General features: G+C 36.7%; 1 protein-coding gene and 1 long non-coding RNA gene across 2 annotated transcripts in view; one reads left to right on the plus strand and one right to left on the minus strand.

The window, feature by feature from the left end:
• The window catches only part of LOC130232091 (uncharacterized), an 83,625-nt gene extending 79,291 nt beyond the window's left edge, over positions 1–4,334 (plus strand). Inside the window, exon 3 of the long non-coding RNA XR_008838087.1 lies at positions 4,225–4,334. This is a non-coding gene — a long non-coding RNA (uncharacterized LOC130232091). The remainder of the gene's footprint in view (positions 1–4,224) is intronic.
• Positions 3,391–7,470, minus strand: irx6a (iroquois homeobox 6a). The gene is made up of 7 exons (XM_056461777.1): positions 7,165–7,470; positions 6,118–6,381; positions 5,621–5,730; positions 5,232–5,524; positions 4,498–5,136; positions 4,203–4,317; positions 3,391–3,640 (listed from the first exon to the last, which is right to left on the minus strand). Exons 1-6 carry the CDS (start codon positions 7,228–7,230, stop codon positions 4,208–4,210), a joined length of 1,482 nt encoding a protein of 493 aa, XP_056317752.1. The 5' UTR covers positions 7,231–7,470; the 3' UTR covers positions 3,391–3,640; positions 4,203–4,207.
• Positions 7,471–19,309: the final 11,839 nt, after the last annotated feature.

Genomic DNA, 19,309 nt, shown 5'->3' on the forward strand with positions numbered 1-19,309 from the left:
CATATGGAAGTGAGAATGAACTGTGCGGCTGAGTAACTGTGTCAATTATGTGTTATGTTTGCTAGACTGAAAGTTTAGGGCTATGAACGCTTGTCTTAAATGTAGTTTACGGAGATGGCCTTGATGGCCATATACTCATGTATTATAATAATAATAATACAGATTTGGTCATCTGAAGGTTTCATTAAACCAATCAGAAGCGTACCATGGTGGATTACTAAAGGTTTTATATTTCTTAATCGCAGCTGAGACACATTAAGTTCTCAGCCCATAGCGTGAAAAACTCCAATGCTCAAATGATTATAAACAAAGCTGTCTTTTTGATACAGTTAACAGTTTCATAGATAGATGTGTTTTGTTGTGAACACGACACGAGGGCGACGGGACAGTAAAGAGCTGAAGAGGAGAATAAAGGCTGTCAGCGGGGGGTTTGACTGCACTCTTGCGGATCAGAGATGTGTCGGCTCCGGTCATGACAGTGGACGCGCCTCTTCCACAAACACAAGCGCGCGCATTCATTGTATCTCGATAGGACATTACATTGATTTATTTATTAATTATCCTATTTATTTATTTATTTATTTATTTATTTATTTATTTATTTATTTATTTATAGTACTGAATACTTTTAGGCCTTATTGTTTATTCCTTAACTCCGGCACATGCTTTCACATTTATCTGAGGCTAATAGGCAACACCTTACCTTACTTTCATCTTCACGGTTCAAGTGACCAGATTTAGTGCCTAGTTAAAAATGACACTTGATGGCTTTCGTCTTCATCTTTTTTGTTTATCCATCATGCGGTGGTGTTTATTTCTTGCGTCTTTATTATTGGAGATTAGCGGAAATCTGTTTTGGATTAGGCCGCTATCGCTACAACAGCCCGTAATTAAACCAGCACACTAGCACTATGTTATGACTATAGTTATGTGGCAGACCATATGTCTATTTAAATATCTATCTGTCGGTCTCCCTTTATATGATCCTGCAGATAGAATGTTAATCATTATAAACAAATATTTTGAGTATTCAGCGATTTCAGTGTGAACCATTATTGTAATGCCATTTACATTCAATGCACTCTGCATAATGCATAGCATGTGTCCCCATGCACCCATCCATTAGACTAATGCACAGTCTGAACAACAGCCATACCCGCACAATCAGGGGTGCCGTTCTTTGAAGGAAATAGGCTGACACATTGTGGGACATACAGGACAGCCTTCCACAAGTCCTTTTTTAACGCGAAAGCACATTTTAGGCTTATTCTGCCCTCGTTGGTCTAGATTTAATATGGTGTAAACCTGTTGTAAGACAGGCTCTTAATTGATCTATTAGTTTCAGTATGAGCCTGATGCTTTGTGGCAGGAATCCATGCTATTATTGCCGGCTCCCTCAGGTATAGCGCTACCGCACTAATCCCATTGCACATGCATCATTACCTTCAATAATGTTTGGCAGCTCTTCTTTACAGCTCCCATTTTAATTACCTTTGCTTTAAATATTTAACACACGGCAAACGTCTTCATGCGGCCATAGCACAAGCTGTGTGGCGCTTGACAATTCACAATCAGGTTTATTACACAGTATGTGATTCATATTTCCCCCCCGCTATTGTGTTTCCTTGTATTTTACTGTGTCAGTGTGTGAATAATAATATTTTTCCCGCATTTGTGTTTCCTTGTATTTTACAGTATGAATAGACCAATGTGTTGCAGGTCAAATGTTTTGCTGGCTTTTGCATGCATTAAGCGCAACACAGCGGTGTTTTGATGCTTCCAAGTTACTCTGTAGCCTACAGTACAGTGTATCATGCCAATCCCACTCCTTGTTTTTTTCTTTCTTTTTTAATCAAAACAGTATTCAGAATATGATTTTGAGAGATTATATTAAGGGAGATTTGTAGAAATAGATCTCGCCTGTTGGACAGATTGCTTGGTAGTGGAGATCCTGAGGGATAATCCAAATGATAGTCCGTTGACCTTTAATAGAACAAAAAAATGCATGGTGTCAGGCCCCTGGTATACATTTTAAAATATTTTTTTACAGCAACAAGTTTAACTTTGAGAATTAATACGGCCATTTTTTCCGTATTGTTGCTAATTTGACGTTGTTGTTGTTGTTGTTCTTATTATATTTAAAAAAACGTAAGAACTGTCAACACAATCTGTACCGCAATTTAGATATACAAAATGACTGTTTGCGCGACCCCTTTTCCAGTTCACCCGCAAATTGACCACAACGCTTTTGAATAGACCTAATACTGTTATTACATGCCTTAATCTCTCAATCCTTCCTGAAATAATGTCTCTTTGGACGGCTTAATTTACAGGAACCTGACCAATAGGTCATTGCTCCAGTATTTGTTTTTTATATTTCTTCGTGTTCGTATGATGTTGTTTTTTTCTAAAAAATACAGCTTTATTTTCTCACTAAAAGACTTATTTAACGGAAATAATCTTGATATAAAGTCGTAAAATTGTACATTTCTTTTTCTTATTTTCTTTTTCTTATTTCAGTTAAAATCGTATAAATACGACCACGTATTTGTGTACACTATACCGAAACAGTTTAACCTATAAATAAACGAAAAAAAGACTTTACTCCGTGGCTTTGAAGCAGCCTAGCCATTGCTTTGTAAGTTTAATTGGATGCTTAAAGATCCCCAGGGATGTCAGTTCGAGCAATTGACTGATCAACATCAAAACACTTGATGCGCGTTTCATGGTATGGATGCTCCCGCGTGACCTCGTTGTTAACACAAGAACTGGATGATGATGAACCTGCTCGCGCGCACTGGAGACAAAGCTGCATTCATAACCAATTCCTGCCTCACTCTGAGCCTGAACAGTAACAAAGTGTTTGATGCCAATTCCGATTAAATAATGACAATGAGAAACTGATGTGCCCTTTCTTCACACCCTTGCTGAGTTCATTCACGTCCGCGTTTGAATTTATGACCTTCTAACAAAGTCCCGGCTTTACGAATATAAGAGAGTCAAGAGAGGATAAAGCGAACACGACAGAGCTGTCTGATCAATTAATAAGCACAAACAAAAATCAGAAAACAAGTTCTTATAAAATATTTTATAAATAACAACATGACATTTATACACAACTTTTTTTGATATAAACATAGCACACTCCGCAGGAGCACAGTATCGCACCTCATTTATTTTTGAGAAGTAAATAAAAGATAAAAGACTGACTAAATTTTACACCAGCTTCCAGAAAAAGTAAATCACATAACATTAAGCACATGACCACAGAGAAATAAATGTAACGCACAACAAAACCTTGAGAGGACGCATGGTAACAGATAAATAAAGCAGATGGATGATAAAACAATAAATAGATAAATAGAATTACTAAACCTACGATTGCCAATGCAGACATAAGAAATCACAATTTATTCTCATACATACACAAAACATTGCATAAAGTTATTGACACCATTAAATCATATTGTGCAAAAGTATGGCTGCCTCCAGTTTTCACAGTTCCAGAAAGGGCACACATAGTCATTGCGCTAGTATTTCAAGTGTCTGCTGCCATGGGTTTAAAGTTCTTCATTGAGTCCATTCCATAGTGCATAATGATCATAAAAACTTCCCCATGTTTATTGGCATTTCCATAGTCCTGATTCAGAGGGAGAAAGAAAATGTATGAGCTGATGATATGAAATTTAGACAAGATGAAAATGATAGGAAATATTGGATGCATGCGTGATGCAATCATTGAGATGCTGAATTACAGAACACAGATTACATGCATTTCTCATAAACTCACAAATACAGGTACTAAATGGAATTTTTTAGTGATGCAGTATCTCTGAATTCACCAAAGCAGTCCAATAATATTCATCAAATTAGGCTGCACAGCACAAAATGTTTACTGTTACCAGATATACTTTATGTAATGGTATTACTTCAATGCAGGTAGTGAGGTGACAGATATGATGTAATCCTAGATGACTGGATTTCATTTACAGAAAAAAGTCACCAAACAAAGTAGATTGTAAACATATCCACACGCATGTTCTTTTTTTTCTCCTCAGATATAGGTTGCACTTTTAATTCCACTTTTTTTCCCCACTTTTAATTGTGCTAATTGGCTTGGTATGATAAAATAATTAATTTACATCAGATCATTCCCATAAAAGTACACTTGTTAAAATAAGTGTGTATTCACTCATGCTCACCTGCCTCACCTCTTCATCACAGGTCTGAATGCAGTGGTCTTAGCATCCTGGATTGTTGGGCATGTGTCACTGAGCTCACTGGATTCCGTCTCTGTCTTTCCTGCACTGGGGAAGCCTGTCATACACATAAGATCACAACACAGGTAATGGTCAGTAAACTGATTAGCATGAATTGAGATACTTTTTGGTTGTGTTTAATCTTTAATTACTAACAGCTAATATCTTTATATAAAATTATAAGGCTGTAGCTCAGTCCTTTTCTGGAGCTGTATAGTGAACCGTAAAAAGGCTGTACCTTCCATTGAGGAGTACTGGCAGGATTCTGTCAGTCCAGGATACGATGAAGAGTGAAGTTGTAGTGTCTTGTAGCTCCCGCTACTATATGCCTTGTGTATCCCCTGTAGTCCTTCTTGAAAAAGGCTTTCAGTATTGCTGAGGTTTGTAGGGTCCTGAAGGCCCTTCAGCTCCCCACACTGCACTGCTCCGACTGTGGGTAACCGGACTCCCTGCATCTGGCAGTCCACAGGCCCAGTCCGTACATCCCCAACATGCTGTGTTCCTAGTACAACCCCTGCTGCGGCCGTACGTGCCAACGACCAGATCCGAGGCTTCTCCGATGACTCAAAGTGAGAGAGTGCCACAGTGTTTATGGAGGTGGACTGAGGTGAGGGCTGTTGCTGCTGTGGTTTGGAGCCCAGATGATCCAGGTAGTCAGGGTTCAGAGGCCCTAAACTCTTTAGACCACAGGGAAAAGATGGGAAGTTGGGGTGGAGAGGGATGTCAGGGTTACAGTCTCTCTTTGGAGGGGAGGAGGTCGGGAGGTCATCCTGACCTGATTTTTCACAGTCACTGTCCAGCTTGTCACAGTCCTCATCCTCCATGTCATCCAGGTCACTGAACTGCAGGTCCTGCTCATCCTTACTATCTTTGGAGTCTGTGAAAGTGGAATTAGAAGTACTGAGTGAGCATCCAAATTCATTTAGAAAAAAAAACTCTGTTTAACTGCAGCGGAGAAAAGTTATGAGGTACCTTTGGTAATGTCTGGGTCACTCTTACCGAGGTCTTCCTTCCTGTCATCGCCTGCTTTGTTTTTAGGGGACCAGGTCATCTTGTTTTCTTTTTTTAGTCTCCTTCTAGCATTGGCAAACCAGGTAGACACTTGCGTGAGGGTCATTTTGGTGATTATGGCCAGCATGATCTTTTCACCTTTTGTAGGATAAGGGTTTTTCCGGTGCTCATAAAGCCATGTTTTAAGCGTACTTGTTGTTTCACGTGTGGCGTTCTTTCTCCGTGTTGATCCATTAAAATCAACTGTGCCATACCTGGATCAAATTAAAAGTGGCATATTTGGATTATTTATCTGCATTTTAAGTATATTTAAATTGCCGTATTAGCGATGGGATGAAAGCAAATCTCACCTGTCATACTGGTACTGTCCGAGTGAGTGGTCATATGGATAGTAAGTGGCCGGTTGTGTTATAGCGCCATGAAGACTGCCTGACCCCTCTTTGATTTCATATTGTGGGTTCTAAATATAAACAATAAAAAAACACACTTTAGCATGTGATATATCAGTCATATATTACTGAGACAGTGCTTGCTGATAAACATTTATTATTCACAGTGATAACAGTTTTATCTCTTGACTCCATAAACCTATTATTTTCTATATTTTTATGATACGTCTCACATTTCTGTGTATTTATTGTCCATAAAACCAAGTAGGCCCCGTTTACAGCAAGCAGGCGTCATTCAATGATGCTTCATTTCTTCTGATTATTCAGTAATTTCACCAGAGTGCTAGACAGCTTGATCCTCTTACCAAGCCAAAATAATCAATAACAAGCCGTGACATGAATGAGACAATCGATTGAACGGAGGACCCGCTTTATCTGGTGAAGAGTGCTGCACGTACCAGGCTGGAGTAGATGGTGGAGGGGTCGGCGCTGTACGGAAAGTAGTTGGCGTAGTTCTGCCCGGCTGCGGCCGCTGCTGCTGCGTAAGGGGAGCCGTACATCCCGAGCGCGGCGTTAAGCTCCGTCCGTGTGCTTGCCAGCAGCCGGTTCTCATAGGAGGGACAGCAGAAGGAGGCTGCGGTCTGCGATGCGCTCGATCCTTCTGTCACCGACCTGGATATCGAATCGCAGCAAGTCGTACTGGGGGTTGCCGACACGAAAAACTGCATGAAGAAAATTGTGGATAAACATGTCTTTTTTTATTTGCGTTTCAAAGCAGGCGTTTCCGTAGTTAAAAAAAATTAAGGTAAGATGGAGCTGCTTTGTGGTAAAACAGCTCTCTTTCTTTTGAAACCGATTGCAATTATTCTCATTCCTAAAGATAAGAAGCACATGCTTTAATTTGACTTAATTTAGACTTTGTGTAAATTACTGAAATAGCCATGCTTAAAAATAAAAAGGCGAAGGGTTTGTCTTGTTCAGTTTTTCAAAAAGTGATTTTGTCAAAGCTGAAAGTAAACTTTCTAAGTTTTGCCTCAGGACAGGAAAAGTTAGGCGAGCGCGGCTTATTTTGACAATTTAACAATCTGTCGACATTAAATAAAACTTGAATTTGTCTTAAGTTATGTTGTCGAAATTATCTATCTGTTATCAGTAAATCTATAATTAGTTTATACACATAGAGACGGCAAAGGCTACCGGCAAAGGGAGGAGTCTCGCTCTCGCTCTAAACAATTACACCATAAAGGTAATTTACACGTTTACAACAACACGTGAGGTCATTTATAATTCAAATAACCCATTACTATAAATATTGACAAACCCACGATATCGTCTAACTTTAGTTTAGGACTTACTTAGTGACAGAACAATCTGCTGCTACCTAGTGTTAGTTCCTGAGATCCAGGGAGTATGACAGAATGTGGTAAAAGAAAACAAAACACACACAACGATGTACACGCTTAATAGCCATCTACATGAAAAAAAGATATAATTTGCATGCTTACCTGAGAAGTTGCATTGTAAGGATATCCAAACTGAGAGAAGGACATAGCTGCTTCTTTTGTTACCATAAGCAATATTCTTCTCCTGCTGATCGATTGAAACCAAATCTACTTCAAATCCACCGTCTTACACACATTTCCACACTCGGCCTTTCGCTCAATAATAGATGACTGCACTTAACTGGGAAGCACTGAGGATGTTTACGCCAGCCCTAGTTTTATATGTATAGATAATCCCCTTAAGGAAATGAGAAATTAGAGTTAAGCTTCATCAAGTGCAAAAATATTGTTGTTAAACAGCTGTAGAAAGCTTAAAGGATAACGTAAGACTTGCAAGATATGAACTTGTGGTTGTGCTATTATTTGTGCCTCTATAGTTCTTTAGAATTCATCCATGCACGGGTATCAGTGTGACGTCATTCTAATCCCGGGACGGCGAGGATAGAATGATGTGTTTGCCAATCACGTCATGCTTCGCGCTTTTCTTGAGGTGTGTTTTGCACACCCCTGTCCCCTCTGTTTTTCCCCTTTTCTGTTCTTTTCTAACATTAGTGTATTATTAGGCTTAGAGCCCCCAAAAGTATTTTAAACAGACGTTGTATGAATATAAAAAATATTTAAAAACGTATGTAATTCATATATCAATTTAATAATAATACAAAAAAAATTCTGCTTTTCTAAATAATATTTAGCAAATTAATATAAGAACAGCATTTTAATTTCAGATTTATTATTATTATTATTTATTATTTTTATTATAAATTATTTTAAAGTTAAGATAATATATTCCCGTTCTAGACCGAATTATATTTTTTTTATTTAGGCTATTTTCTAAATATATTACATCTAATATATTTATTCGTCTTTTTATCTGTATTAGCCTATCTTTAATTGTAGCCTATATTCCCGATTCTCTTATTATACATTTCAGACACTGTCCCGCTGATGAGCAAATGAACTGAAGAGGAAATCTACAGGACCCTTGCTCGCATCTGTCTGGCCGATCAGAGGTCCGACCTGATGTTAATTGCGATGATGTTTCCATCTCTCTCTATTAGAGAGAGGGCCAGTCCCGGCAGACGTGAAGAGAACCTCTGGCAGGTCAACAGAAAACTGATTGATGCGTATCTCGGGACCTACGCGACCATTACGAGAAATGCGTAATTGCATCAATTAACAAATGGATATGGCCTTGTTTAACCAGCAAGTTACACCGTGAAAATATGCCTTTGAGGTGAAATTAGACGATCAGAATGGAACTGAGAGAGAGAGAGAGAGAGAGAGAGAGAGAGAGAGAGAGAGAGAGAAATTAGCTGAATCTCTCAAGTCTAATTATACGGTAGTGGGAGGCGACGGGAACAGCATTCTAATTGAAGGATGCGTACTTGAAAGGGATGGTAGAAATATCGCTCCCTCACGCGGAATAAGTCTGGATAAAGGGTAACACATGCAGTTTTATTAAATGTTTTAGACAATATAATTAGAAGACCCCCTTTACTACTCTCTCTCTCTCTCTCTCTCTCTCTCTCCCTCTCCCCCCCCCCCTTGGTTTCTATTGTTTTTTTAAGCTAATGACATTGCATCCTTGTGTAGACACCTCCTACCCAAGACAAACATGTATTAATATTTTAGATTTCGTTTATAACATTACTATATTGCCATTATAGCCTAATGTTGAAGAAAGTTTGCCTTGTATTGATCTAAAATCTCAGGGACACGTGGTCCTACAGTCAAGACAAACACGCCAGTACTCATCTGGTTTAACTTCATCGTAAAGTATTGTAATATAATTAAGCCTATATGTGTTATAGAAGAGCTTAATGGCTGTCCTCGTGCATCATCATCGTTTACCAGCAGCAGAGCAGCAGTGCTTGCACCGTCGCTTCCAAACGCGTGGAAATCCGTGACCATTTGATGGTTTTCACTGATAATATTAGAGGCATAGTTCAGTGACCCTGCTTTGAAAGGACGAGAGCCCTGTCTCAGATGATCTTTTTGCTATTACAGGCTCACTCTTCGAGAGGCGCCAGAGAGCTGTGAGTAAGTGAACGGCGCTGATGGAGCAGGTAAAGCGTAATGACGGGAGCGTTCAGGCCCATCAAGAGGCGCGTTCAGTTCAGGTCACCGCCGTCCCTAAAATGTTCTGTGGCGAGTGTGTTACAAAGAAAAAAGAGGAAATACAGATGTTTTGCTTATAGGCTGTTTTATTTATCCAAAGAATGTCAATTAAACTGGCTGATCGTCCCAAAATAAAACTTTAGTCATTTATTTATAATCATGTCGTTCCAAAACTTTTGACTGTATTTTTAGTATCGTAAACTGCTGAAGACTGTTTTGATAACCTTTTGTTGAAATATATCCCACAGAAGTTTTGTTTTGAAAATCATAATTTGTGAGTCCCCATACCATGAATTTGCATCCCTGCTGTATGGTATTGTCGTACTTCATAGAAACTAATACAAAGAAAAAGGACAACACAATGCAATTCTATAGACTATAACACATTTTGACAAATTGTTGAATAAAGAAAATGAAGAATATCTATCTATTTTTCTATCTGTCTGTCTGTCTGTCTTGTCTAGGTATTTATATCTAAAACGCAAACCTAATAAATCTATTAAATCCATTAAGTTGCTTTTTAAGTAAGCTCTTAATTCTTTTTCTATTACTGCAAATTCAAAACCTTAAATACATAAGTATTAAATAACCCATGTGTCAATAAATACCCCATGTGTCAATCAAAGTGGAAAATATTAATGATTTTCACAATTCAACAATCCATGCTTATTTATATATAGATCACTTATTATCGTGACTATCCAACAAATCTCTCATGTTACGAGCACAATCAGAGATAGAAGTACCAAGAGGAAGGTCAGACTCTCCTATGTGATAGTTTACTGTAGTTTCTCAAAAGCCTTTTGCAAGGGCACACATGATAGCCCAAGTGCATACGGGCAGCCTCATCCATAATGCATGTGGAGCAGCTCCTGATGATCAGTACTGGGGGTGGAGGGGCTCGTAAGTTTAATCAACCTTAATTGAAAAGGTAGAACACATTGACCAATCCTACACACCTATACATTTCCATCCTATTCTTGATCTTTAAAGCTTGTTTCAGTGTGATGCACTTTAAAATGCTGGGTTATTTCAACTCTTATTTGTGTAAAATATGCCAAAATCTAGGGTATGGGTTGTTGTAAGTTGAGCTTTTTCATTCATTCTTCAAAGTTTGTCTGTAAATATTTGATCCAAATCTGGGTTGAAGTAACCCAGAAATTTTCAGTGTAATCATCCTGAACAATATGTGTTGTCCACAATAGATTAAGTGTTTTCCAAACTTTGAATTATAGCATTCTCTGTGACAAGGGAATTTGACTGGTCTCTATGTTTACCGTGTGTGTGTGTGTGTGTGTGTGTGTGTGTGTGTGTGTGTGTGTGTGTCTGGGCCTCTGTTAGCCTTGCATAGGGATTATGGAGGCTCAAAGCCTCACAGCAGAAAGGTTAAACCAACAGCCAGCTTCACCTTCTCATTTAATACATTTCTCGGGCTGCTTTAATGAATTTCACAAAGCTTTTCTGCTTTTTCATAAGACAGATCAGAGCTTTTTTTATGAAATAATAATAAGGCAGTGCTGCGAGAGGGGCAGAGTGAAGGGGAGGGGACACTCAGGATCGAAGCAGAGTGATATCTCATTAAACAAGTCTGATATTCCTGATATATTCAGATGAATCCCAGACATACGAGATCCTGAATTATTGCTCACTGTCTCTCCTCGCTTCTTTCCTGGCCAGGTATTAACACTGCAAAATTATCCAAAAATTGAAAAGAAAGTAATAAATATTCTAATGAGAAGCCCCTCAAATGATAACGGAGGTGGCCATAACAGTGCCCAGCCAAATCCAAAACAAACTTCATCTAAGCAGATGGATAAATTGACCAGAGTGAGGGAGACTTTTCATTCTTCAATTATCTTTGCCTACTAGAAAGATAATAAAGTTATGTTTAAGCTATGTTAATAAAAGCTGTGCATTTCATGCAATAAAGTAGGAATCTCTCTGTTGTCTGTTCCTTAATGTCAACTTTGAAGTCATATAATTGCTACATTTTCTGTAAATGATTAATTACATAATCTGTTTGCTGATTAGATACAATGTTTTAATAGAAACAGGCATATTTCCTAACCACCTATTTTCAAAGGTTTATTACACTGTTTATTATATATTTTCAATTAATATCTACTGAATAGAAACACCATAAAATAATTATTGCATAAAACGTGTCTTTATTATATTTTTCAGCTTTTGGCCATGGCAATGTGACATTTACACCCATATATTCCCCTATAGCATATATTATTATTTATTATTTGAGTGTTATTGTAGTAAACTGTTTGATTAAAGAGAAAAATACATACATCCTTTTCTTATTTTTCAAAAGTTATTCCTAACGTGTGTGTATATGTATCTTTTTTTTTCTGTTAAATATAAAAGAAGACATTTTAAAGAATTACGGAAACCAGAAAATCAAATTTATACTACCATAGTATAAAAAATACTATGAAGTCAATACCTGCTGTAGCACTTTATTTTGATGCTCTCCAACAGACTATAACATCAACAGACTATAGACAACTGACTATAAATAGCATTGCAAAACTTGTTAATCACTTTGTCAACATTTTGTAGTAGTCCTAACATAATAGTCTACTAATACTCCACAAATACTGTTTAGACTGGTAGTTGCAACAGTCTACAGAATGTCTAAATGGGACGCACAACAATTTACTGTATTGATGCAATATAGCTTATAATGTACATTTAGGGTTGCTTTTTTCTGTTTTGTTGAGTTTGTGCGAACAGGACAGTTCAGCTGACAGCACCTCCACATACCCCAAAGTAATTTAATCAGTGTTTCTGTGCTGTCAGGGATTTGTAACTTGTTACACTGAGATTTAACTGGCAGTTCTTTGGATGACTCATTCAGTGTCTCTGTGTTTCTCAAAAAGCCCTCTTGTGAATTCCTTCAGTCTGCTGCATATGCATATGTTGTTTTCATATACTGTAGATTAAAAATACTATGGGAAAAAAAAGATTAAAAAAAAGTAAGTTCTTAGTTTCTCGGTTTGTGTAAAACACACTTTTGATTTATTCTGCTAACCGATGGGTATTTATCCAAATTTAAAGTTGAATTGTTTTAAATTACAGCATTATTTGCATATATAACAGAAAAGTGCCAAATCTTAGACATGTTGGTATTATGTTTTTAACAACATAATACCAGTGTTAATTAGGTAAGTTAAGAAATATATATTTGATGCAATAACTCATTTTTCAGTTCCAGCAAATACTTTTTTTTTGAGCAGCTGGTAATAATAATAATAAAATATAAATCTTCTTTAACACTGTGGTTTAATAAGAATATTAGTAATAAAAGTACTTATGTCTTTTTATATATATATATATATATGAGCATAAATTATGACAGATTTTTTAAATGGTGGAGACATGCACAAATGTAATACGTAGAGCATAGCAACTAGTAAAAGATGTTCAGAACACACACATTCCAAATCCATTCATCTTGCCAGTAAACTGTGGGGACAAATAAGTCCAGTATTACATTAGTGTCTCAGTAATTATAACCCTTCATCCTGATCTGTGTAGACGACAACATCTGCAACATCTTGTGTGGTTCTGAAACTTCTGCAGCTCTGCAGCCGTTCACTCCTCGTGACCCCAGCCCCCCCCTCTCTCCAAAGCTTGTGGCCCCCCTGGAAAATGTCCCATCTGCAAATGCTTGTAGGTAGTTAACCAAACCCTGGTGCCAAGTCATACAAAAAGCCCTGCTTTTGGTGTTTGTTTGCATAAACACTTCTGTGATGTTTTGTAGTTGTTGATTTCTTTTCTTTTTTAAAAAAAAAAAAAAAAAAAAGAAAAGAGGAGGCTGTCGCATAATATAGTGATGCATTGCTCTTAGGTTTTTATGGTAGATTTGGAATTTTTATTGCATTTTTATAAGCAAATTAGAACATTATTTGTCTAAGATAAAATACTGTATTTGAAAATCTGTAATCTGAGGGTTAAAAAAATATATAAAAAATAAATATTAAGAAAATCCACTTTGAAATGTATTTAAATTTGACCATTTAAGTTTTTGCTGTTCCCACAAAAATACATGTGCTTAATAATAATAATAATAATAATAATAATAATAATAATAATAATAACAACAATAATAATAGTTTTGTGCTCTAGGGTCACATTAAAAAAGTAAGATTGTATAATTTCAAAATATGAAGTAAAAACACAAAGACTGGACTTTAGCTTTGTGAAATTATGCTATATACATCTACATAATTAAAACAGTAGATGGGCTAAATAAAAATTCAAATTCATTCTCTTCCTGTAGTTGGCGATCATAGAACAGTGTTTTCTTAGATGGTACTGTAAAGCAGCTGTACTGGTATTTTATATGCATCAAACAGAGAAAAAAAATAAATAAACACCATCTTAACCAGTGATGCCCAAAGTTTTACTTATAAAGTGTCACATAACCAGCGATCTGTTCCTGGAAGATCGTTGACATACTACACTCACGTCAATCAGGAACTACATATCCCAGCATGCCGTTGCACTCACCGGTCACCATTCCCCATTAATCACACACAGCTGTCGTTATGAATTGTTTGGACTATTTATACACATTACACACACCAGTTAATGCTCTTTGTTTGTATGAGTCTTTGTTTGTCAGTATCTCTATGGTTTGAGTGAGTGTTGTCTACATACCCTGTTCATAGTTTTTCTTGTTATGTTTTGATGATTGTTTGGTTACTTTTTTGTACTTTTATCACCGCTTTGTTTTGCATTTTTTGATGCCCTTCATGATACCGGAGTTCTTGTGTTTTGACTTCACTTGTTTTTGCCTGCACGAATAATCTTTTTCATTAAAAATTGCATTTGGATCCAACTTCTTGTCTTCGCTCCCTTGACACCCAGTGACAATAAAGGGCCAAAAGCCAAACTTGATTGATGGCTGTGGGCCAAATACAAATTACCAAACTATGTTACAATAACTTTGCCAAGGGAAATTTACTAAAAATGTTGTTTTAAATCATTAACGCAGGATCGTATTTAGCTTTTAGACTTAACTTTTTACAGTAAAATCACAAACAATTCCATTTATAACATAATGGAGTTCAATGCTGAATACACTAGTGGAGCTGCTCCTGCCTTCATCTTGATTTGCTCGCAGATGACTTGTGCATTTTCCTCTATCTATCATTTTAAAAGTCTGATTCATGTACATTTAATTGAATCATTTAATTTCAGTTGGATTTTTTGTAGCTCAGCAGTAAAACAAAGAAACTATTTAAAATGACAATATCTGTCAAAAGCATTCGCCCCAACCACCTCCCCATCATTCTCCCTTTCTTTTCAGATGGGATGGCTTTGGGCATACTTTGGGCATCTCTGATCTAAACTTTCCTGACAACAATTGGTTTTCCTTATAATAAAACCTCCCGTCTCCAATTGAATATTTAGTATTTTCTTACATTATTTTTAGTATAAGGAACTGTGTGTTTCGATAATGCATCTCTCAAATATGGTTCATCTCGAGGTCCCCTATCTCTATTACTTCAGTCTGTGCAGTGCTTTCAGTGCAGGATGGTATTCATTCATTCATTCATTTTCTATCCCTTTATTAATCCGGGGTCGCCACAGCGGAATGAACTGCCAACTTTTCCAGCATGTTTTTAATCAGCGGATACCCTTTCAGCCGCAACCCATCTCTGGGAAACATCCACACGCACTCATTCACACTCATACACTACGGACAATTTAGCCTACCCAATTCACCTGTACCACATGTCTTTGGACTTTGGGGGAAACCAGAGCACAGCCTGAGCACAGACCCAGCCGAGGCTCGAACCAGCGACCTTCTTGCTGTGAGGTGACAGCACTACCTACTGCGCCACTGCGTCGCCCTGCAGGATGGTATGTTAAGTCTAATTTTTATTTATTTATTTATTCTTGGCAAACATTAAAGCAGTCCAGTCTGTTGTCACATCAGACTTACTTTTCCTCTTTCTCCTACTTCAAAGCCTCATCTTGGATACCATGCAGTATTAGGCAGGAGAAGTCCATCTAATTGAAAAGTTTTCTTTCACTTTTGATTTTACTCCTGGATCGAAGGAATGCCAGCGAAGGGAAAATGTTGAATCGTGTAGGGAGGGTGAATTTAAGATTAGGTTACATGTACAGGCAGAAAAGAACATTGGTTTTTGCCCTATTATATGACCACACATTTTAGTTTCAGGTTCTCATCCCTGGGATTTAGGGGCAACTGAAAGTGACCAATTGGTAGTCATCATCAAGTAACCGTTGTTATTCTGTAGTTTTAGGAAAATTGAGCTGACTGCTTTTATCTTCAGGTGAGAGGAGGTGCTGTAAGTGGGAACAGACAGGGGTTGTTGATGCCCACGAATAAAACGACCTCTCCTGCAATGACAGTTCAATTGCTGAGGCTTCTGGTCTTCATTTGCAAGCCAGGCATTGGAGAGCTTTTTCTTCTCCACGCTCGCTCTCAAAACGCAAGCCAGATGGCTCTAAAAATATTTCCTCCACACATTTTATTTTCATCTTTCTTGTCGAGCCTGGTTGTGTCAGAGTTTAATGGTGCATTATTTCTGATGTGAAACCAATGTTTCCAACCAAGAAAAAATGTCATTGTCCTAAACTAGCATTTATTGATGCAACTTTCTTTTTTTAGTTTCCTCTTTATTATTTGTAAAGTGATGCTTTTTGTATATGTATATGTATGTATATGTATATATTTTAAATCAATACATATCTTGAGAACTCAAGTTATTGCCTATAAATTTGTATGTTATCAATTGTGATAATATGTGTCAGTTCTTTTAGAATTTTGTATTTCTAATTCCATACATTATCCATATACATTAGAAACAAGAAAAGGACACACACAGCTTTACAGTGTAACCAACAATGTGACAGTGGAACTTATCGCCAAAAAGGGGAAAAAAAAAACTACATTATTTAATTCCAGACACAACCTGGATTCATTTTAGTCTCATGTATCACTCCAGGAATGTCACCCCATGCTCGTTTTACACTGTTGTGCCTTTTCATTTCCAGGACACACTCCTGTTACCGTGGAGTGCCATTCAGACATGGCTATTTCATTACATTTTTTTCTCATTCAAATCACATGCATTATGTACCAACTGAGAATCTGGATTTCACTATAGCGGGCCTATTGGGAAAAAAATTCCCCTTTGCAGAACTTAAAAGCAGATGTTACATAGCTGCCAACATCAAACGCTCTTGTTAACTGTACAGAAAGTGAAATTAAATACCTTTGATTGCTGAAGTAGCTGGTTATTGTAAACTAGTTCTCAACATGGCTCTTGTGTAGCCCTTGACCTCAGCTTGGCCACACTTGCCTCATCAGATTTCAAAACCAACTGCAGCTTCTCGTTGTTACTACTAATTCCTGATTAGCAGATTGTCAAGCTTATTTTGGGGATGGAGAAACTTGGATCAAGCCTTCTAGGTGTTTCCTTTATTGTTTTAGAGTCAGCTTCTCTAAGCAAACACAGATTAAAGCACTGTGTTTTGAGGCATGAAATGCAATATACTGTAGTGCTTTTAAGAGTTTTGCTTGCCCAGCGGTTTTCTCTGACTTATGGATATCAGGTTCTGTTGTTCTAGTCCTCCATCTTATCTTAAGAAATAAGTGCAGAATTGCTTGTAGTTAAAATTTTTTTTTTACTTGGTTTCATTTCAACAAAGCAGGATTTTACATTTGAAAATGGGGTTTAAGGTGATTCACGAGAGTACATTTAAATTACGTTTGCCACACCCATGGGATGTTTGAGTTAAACAAAGTGAAATTTACTGTATAATAACATATTTACTGTGCACCATCCTTCTTATTGAACATCACTTATTCAAGAAGCAGTCAAATAATTTTAATTTCTAGTTTTGGTTCCTAGTTGCCTCAGTTTCTAAAGCTAAATTGGGATTTATGGAAGAAAATTTGTGGTCAAATATGGATAAACCCAAAGTTGGGTTCTTTTTTTTAATTTAAAATTACACTTTTATCCCTATGGCTGTCTTTGTCCAAATTACAATGCTGTAATGTTGGTTTACAACAACAATAGATTTGTGTTGTATTATGTTGTGGAATTCATTTCAGGTGTCTTTAGTTGGATATAAAATATATATATTTTATTGTTTTAAAGCCATTTATTTAAGGGATTTCAGTATTTTATGAATCCTACACTGTAAAAAGAAATCTGTTAATAAACACTTTCTGTATTGTGTGATTTACAAGTGTTTTCTGTCGACCTTTGATGTTGAAAATTCAACTCTACAGTTTAACAAAGTTACTTTTATTGACATATTAGTTGTTTGAAATAATATAATGTATAAGAAATTATTTTTATAGACAAATAAGTTTGTAAAATAACAGAAAATGTACTGGCAGATTATTACAAGGTTTATTAACAAATAAACATAACACCAAGCCTGAAAATATATCACTTCAAACTATTGAAATTGATCATAAAAGTCACTTTTTGAACTTTTCAAGGTTAAAAGTTGTTGGAAGAAAGATCAAGGTCGCATAATGCAATTTAAAAGCAAAAATAAATGGGAAAAAAAACAAAAACATAAATCACAAAATATGTTTTTTTTTACAGTGTAGTATCTGATGTTAGAAATATTTCAGTTTTGTTGGCTCTGGAGTCATGCTTAATTTTAGAATTATTAAATGTTGATCTTAAGGGTAAAATTGAACCCAAGATTAAATTAAATCTAAACCAATCTGTACAAGCTGTTGTACAAACAGATATGGAAAGTGTGTGAAAGAATAATTTGCACCTCGTCAAAAAGACGTAACTCACAGGCAACTTCAGCTGATACAAAACAAATAGAATTTTTTTTTCTTGCCACAGCTGACCACAGGGGTTTCATCTGGTGATTGCAGCGAGGAGAGATTCAATTTGAAATCCAATTATATCTATCTGGTGTGCAGTGTGTATTGTGTGTGGTTTTTCTCTGGTTGGAGAGTACGATTTTGGGTCCATGGAGGACAGGCAGAGGATGAATAAGTGAACAGTGGTGCTATAGCAGAGATGTAAAGATTTTCTTAGAGGACTGCGTTTCAAATCTCAGATTATTGAGTAGCTCTTTGTTTGACGGGCTGACACCCCAAATGAATGCACTCAGTCCCATACAGTGAATATTTTACGCCTTGGTGAATAGCATAAAACTCATCCAGCCTCAGAAAATGGAGAGAGAAAGAAAGAGCGTAAACTCTCAATCCTTTTGAATTCCTCAAAGCACCATCTAAATGAGGGGCTCGGTTAAACTTTCATACCTCACGAACAAGGCAAACAGCAAAGACCAGTTTTGGAGATTTTTTTTTTCAGTCTTTGGTATGCCCCGTCTGAGATTCATTAGATTTTGAAGGCATGATCTGAGATGGGTGTGGAGGTAAAAAATTAAAGAGAAAAAAATGTTGACTCTTGTGTTTTTTTGACAGATGGAAAGGTAACCCTATAATTTGCTAAGGCTTTTGTCATTTACTATTTGTTTAGTAGATTTCAAGAGCTCTCACTTTCCCCTTATACGTGGTTATTTCTTAAATACTTTGCTGACAAACTCTCCTCCAAGGCCTGTCAGATCCACCTCAGGTAGGCAGTCTGTTTATTTCCCAGCTCCAAACATGTTCTTATCCTGATTGTGTAATTACATCAATCCATTTATCAATGTGACATTTATATTGCAGTGTAGTCTCCAGCAGACAGTTGAGATGGGTATTTTTAATGAAAGAAATTCTAATCTTGACTCATTCTTGTTGCGAGATGTTGCAGAAAAAAGTAGCAAACAAAAATAAAAACAGATACTTTTTATTGAAAATTATATCAAATTATCGCTTCCGCATTTACACACTAAATAATGACTAAATAAATTAAATCGATTTATGAGCCTTAACAAAAACATGTGCAAGAACGAGTAAGGTTTATTCTTGCCTTTCATGCAGAACATTTGAGCTTTTTTTCTTGTGCATTAAGAATGTGCTCAAAAATGCTGGGTTTTTTCAATCCAGATTGAG

Source organism: Danio aesculapii, chromosome 7 (assembly GCF_903798145.1).
Source record: "Danio aesculapii chromosome 7, fDanAes4.1, whole genome shotgun sequence".
Taxonomy (NCBI): Eukaryota; Metazoa; Chordata; class Actinopteri; order Cypriniformes; family Danionidae; genus Danio; species Danio aesculapii.

Bases quoted from the DNA above. Each gene is read 5' to 3' on its own strand.
- irx6a (XM_056461777.1), bottom strand. From the start codon at position 7,230: ATGGTAACAAAAGAAGCAGCTATGTCCTTCTCTCAGTTTGGATATCCT. The intron at 5,731-6,117 runs GTACGTGCAGCA...GTTTATATTTAG, and splicing joins CCACCATCTACTCCAGCCTG to AACCCACAATATGAAATCAA. The intron at 4,318-4,497 runs GTACAGCCTTTT...TGTGTATGACAG, and splicing joins CCAGTACTCCTCAATGGAAG to GCTTCCCCAGTGCAGGAAAG.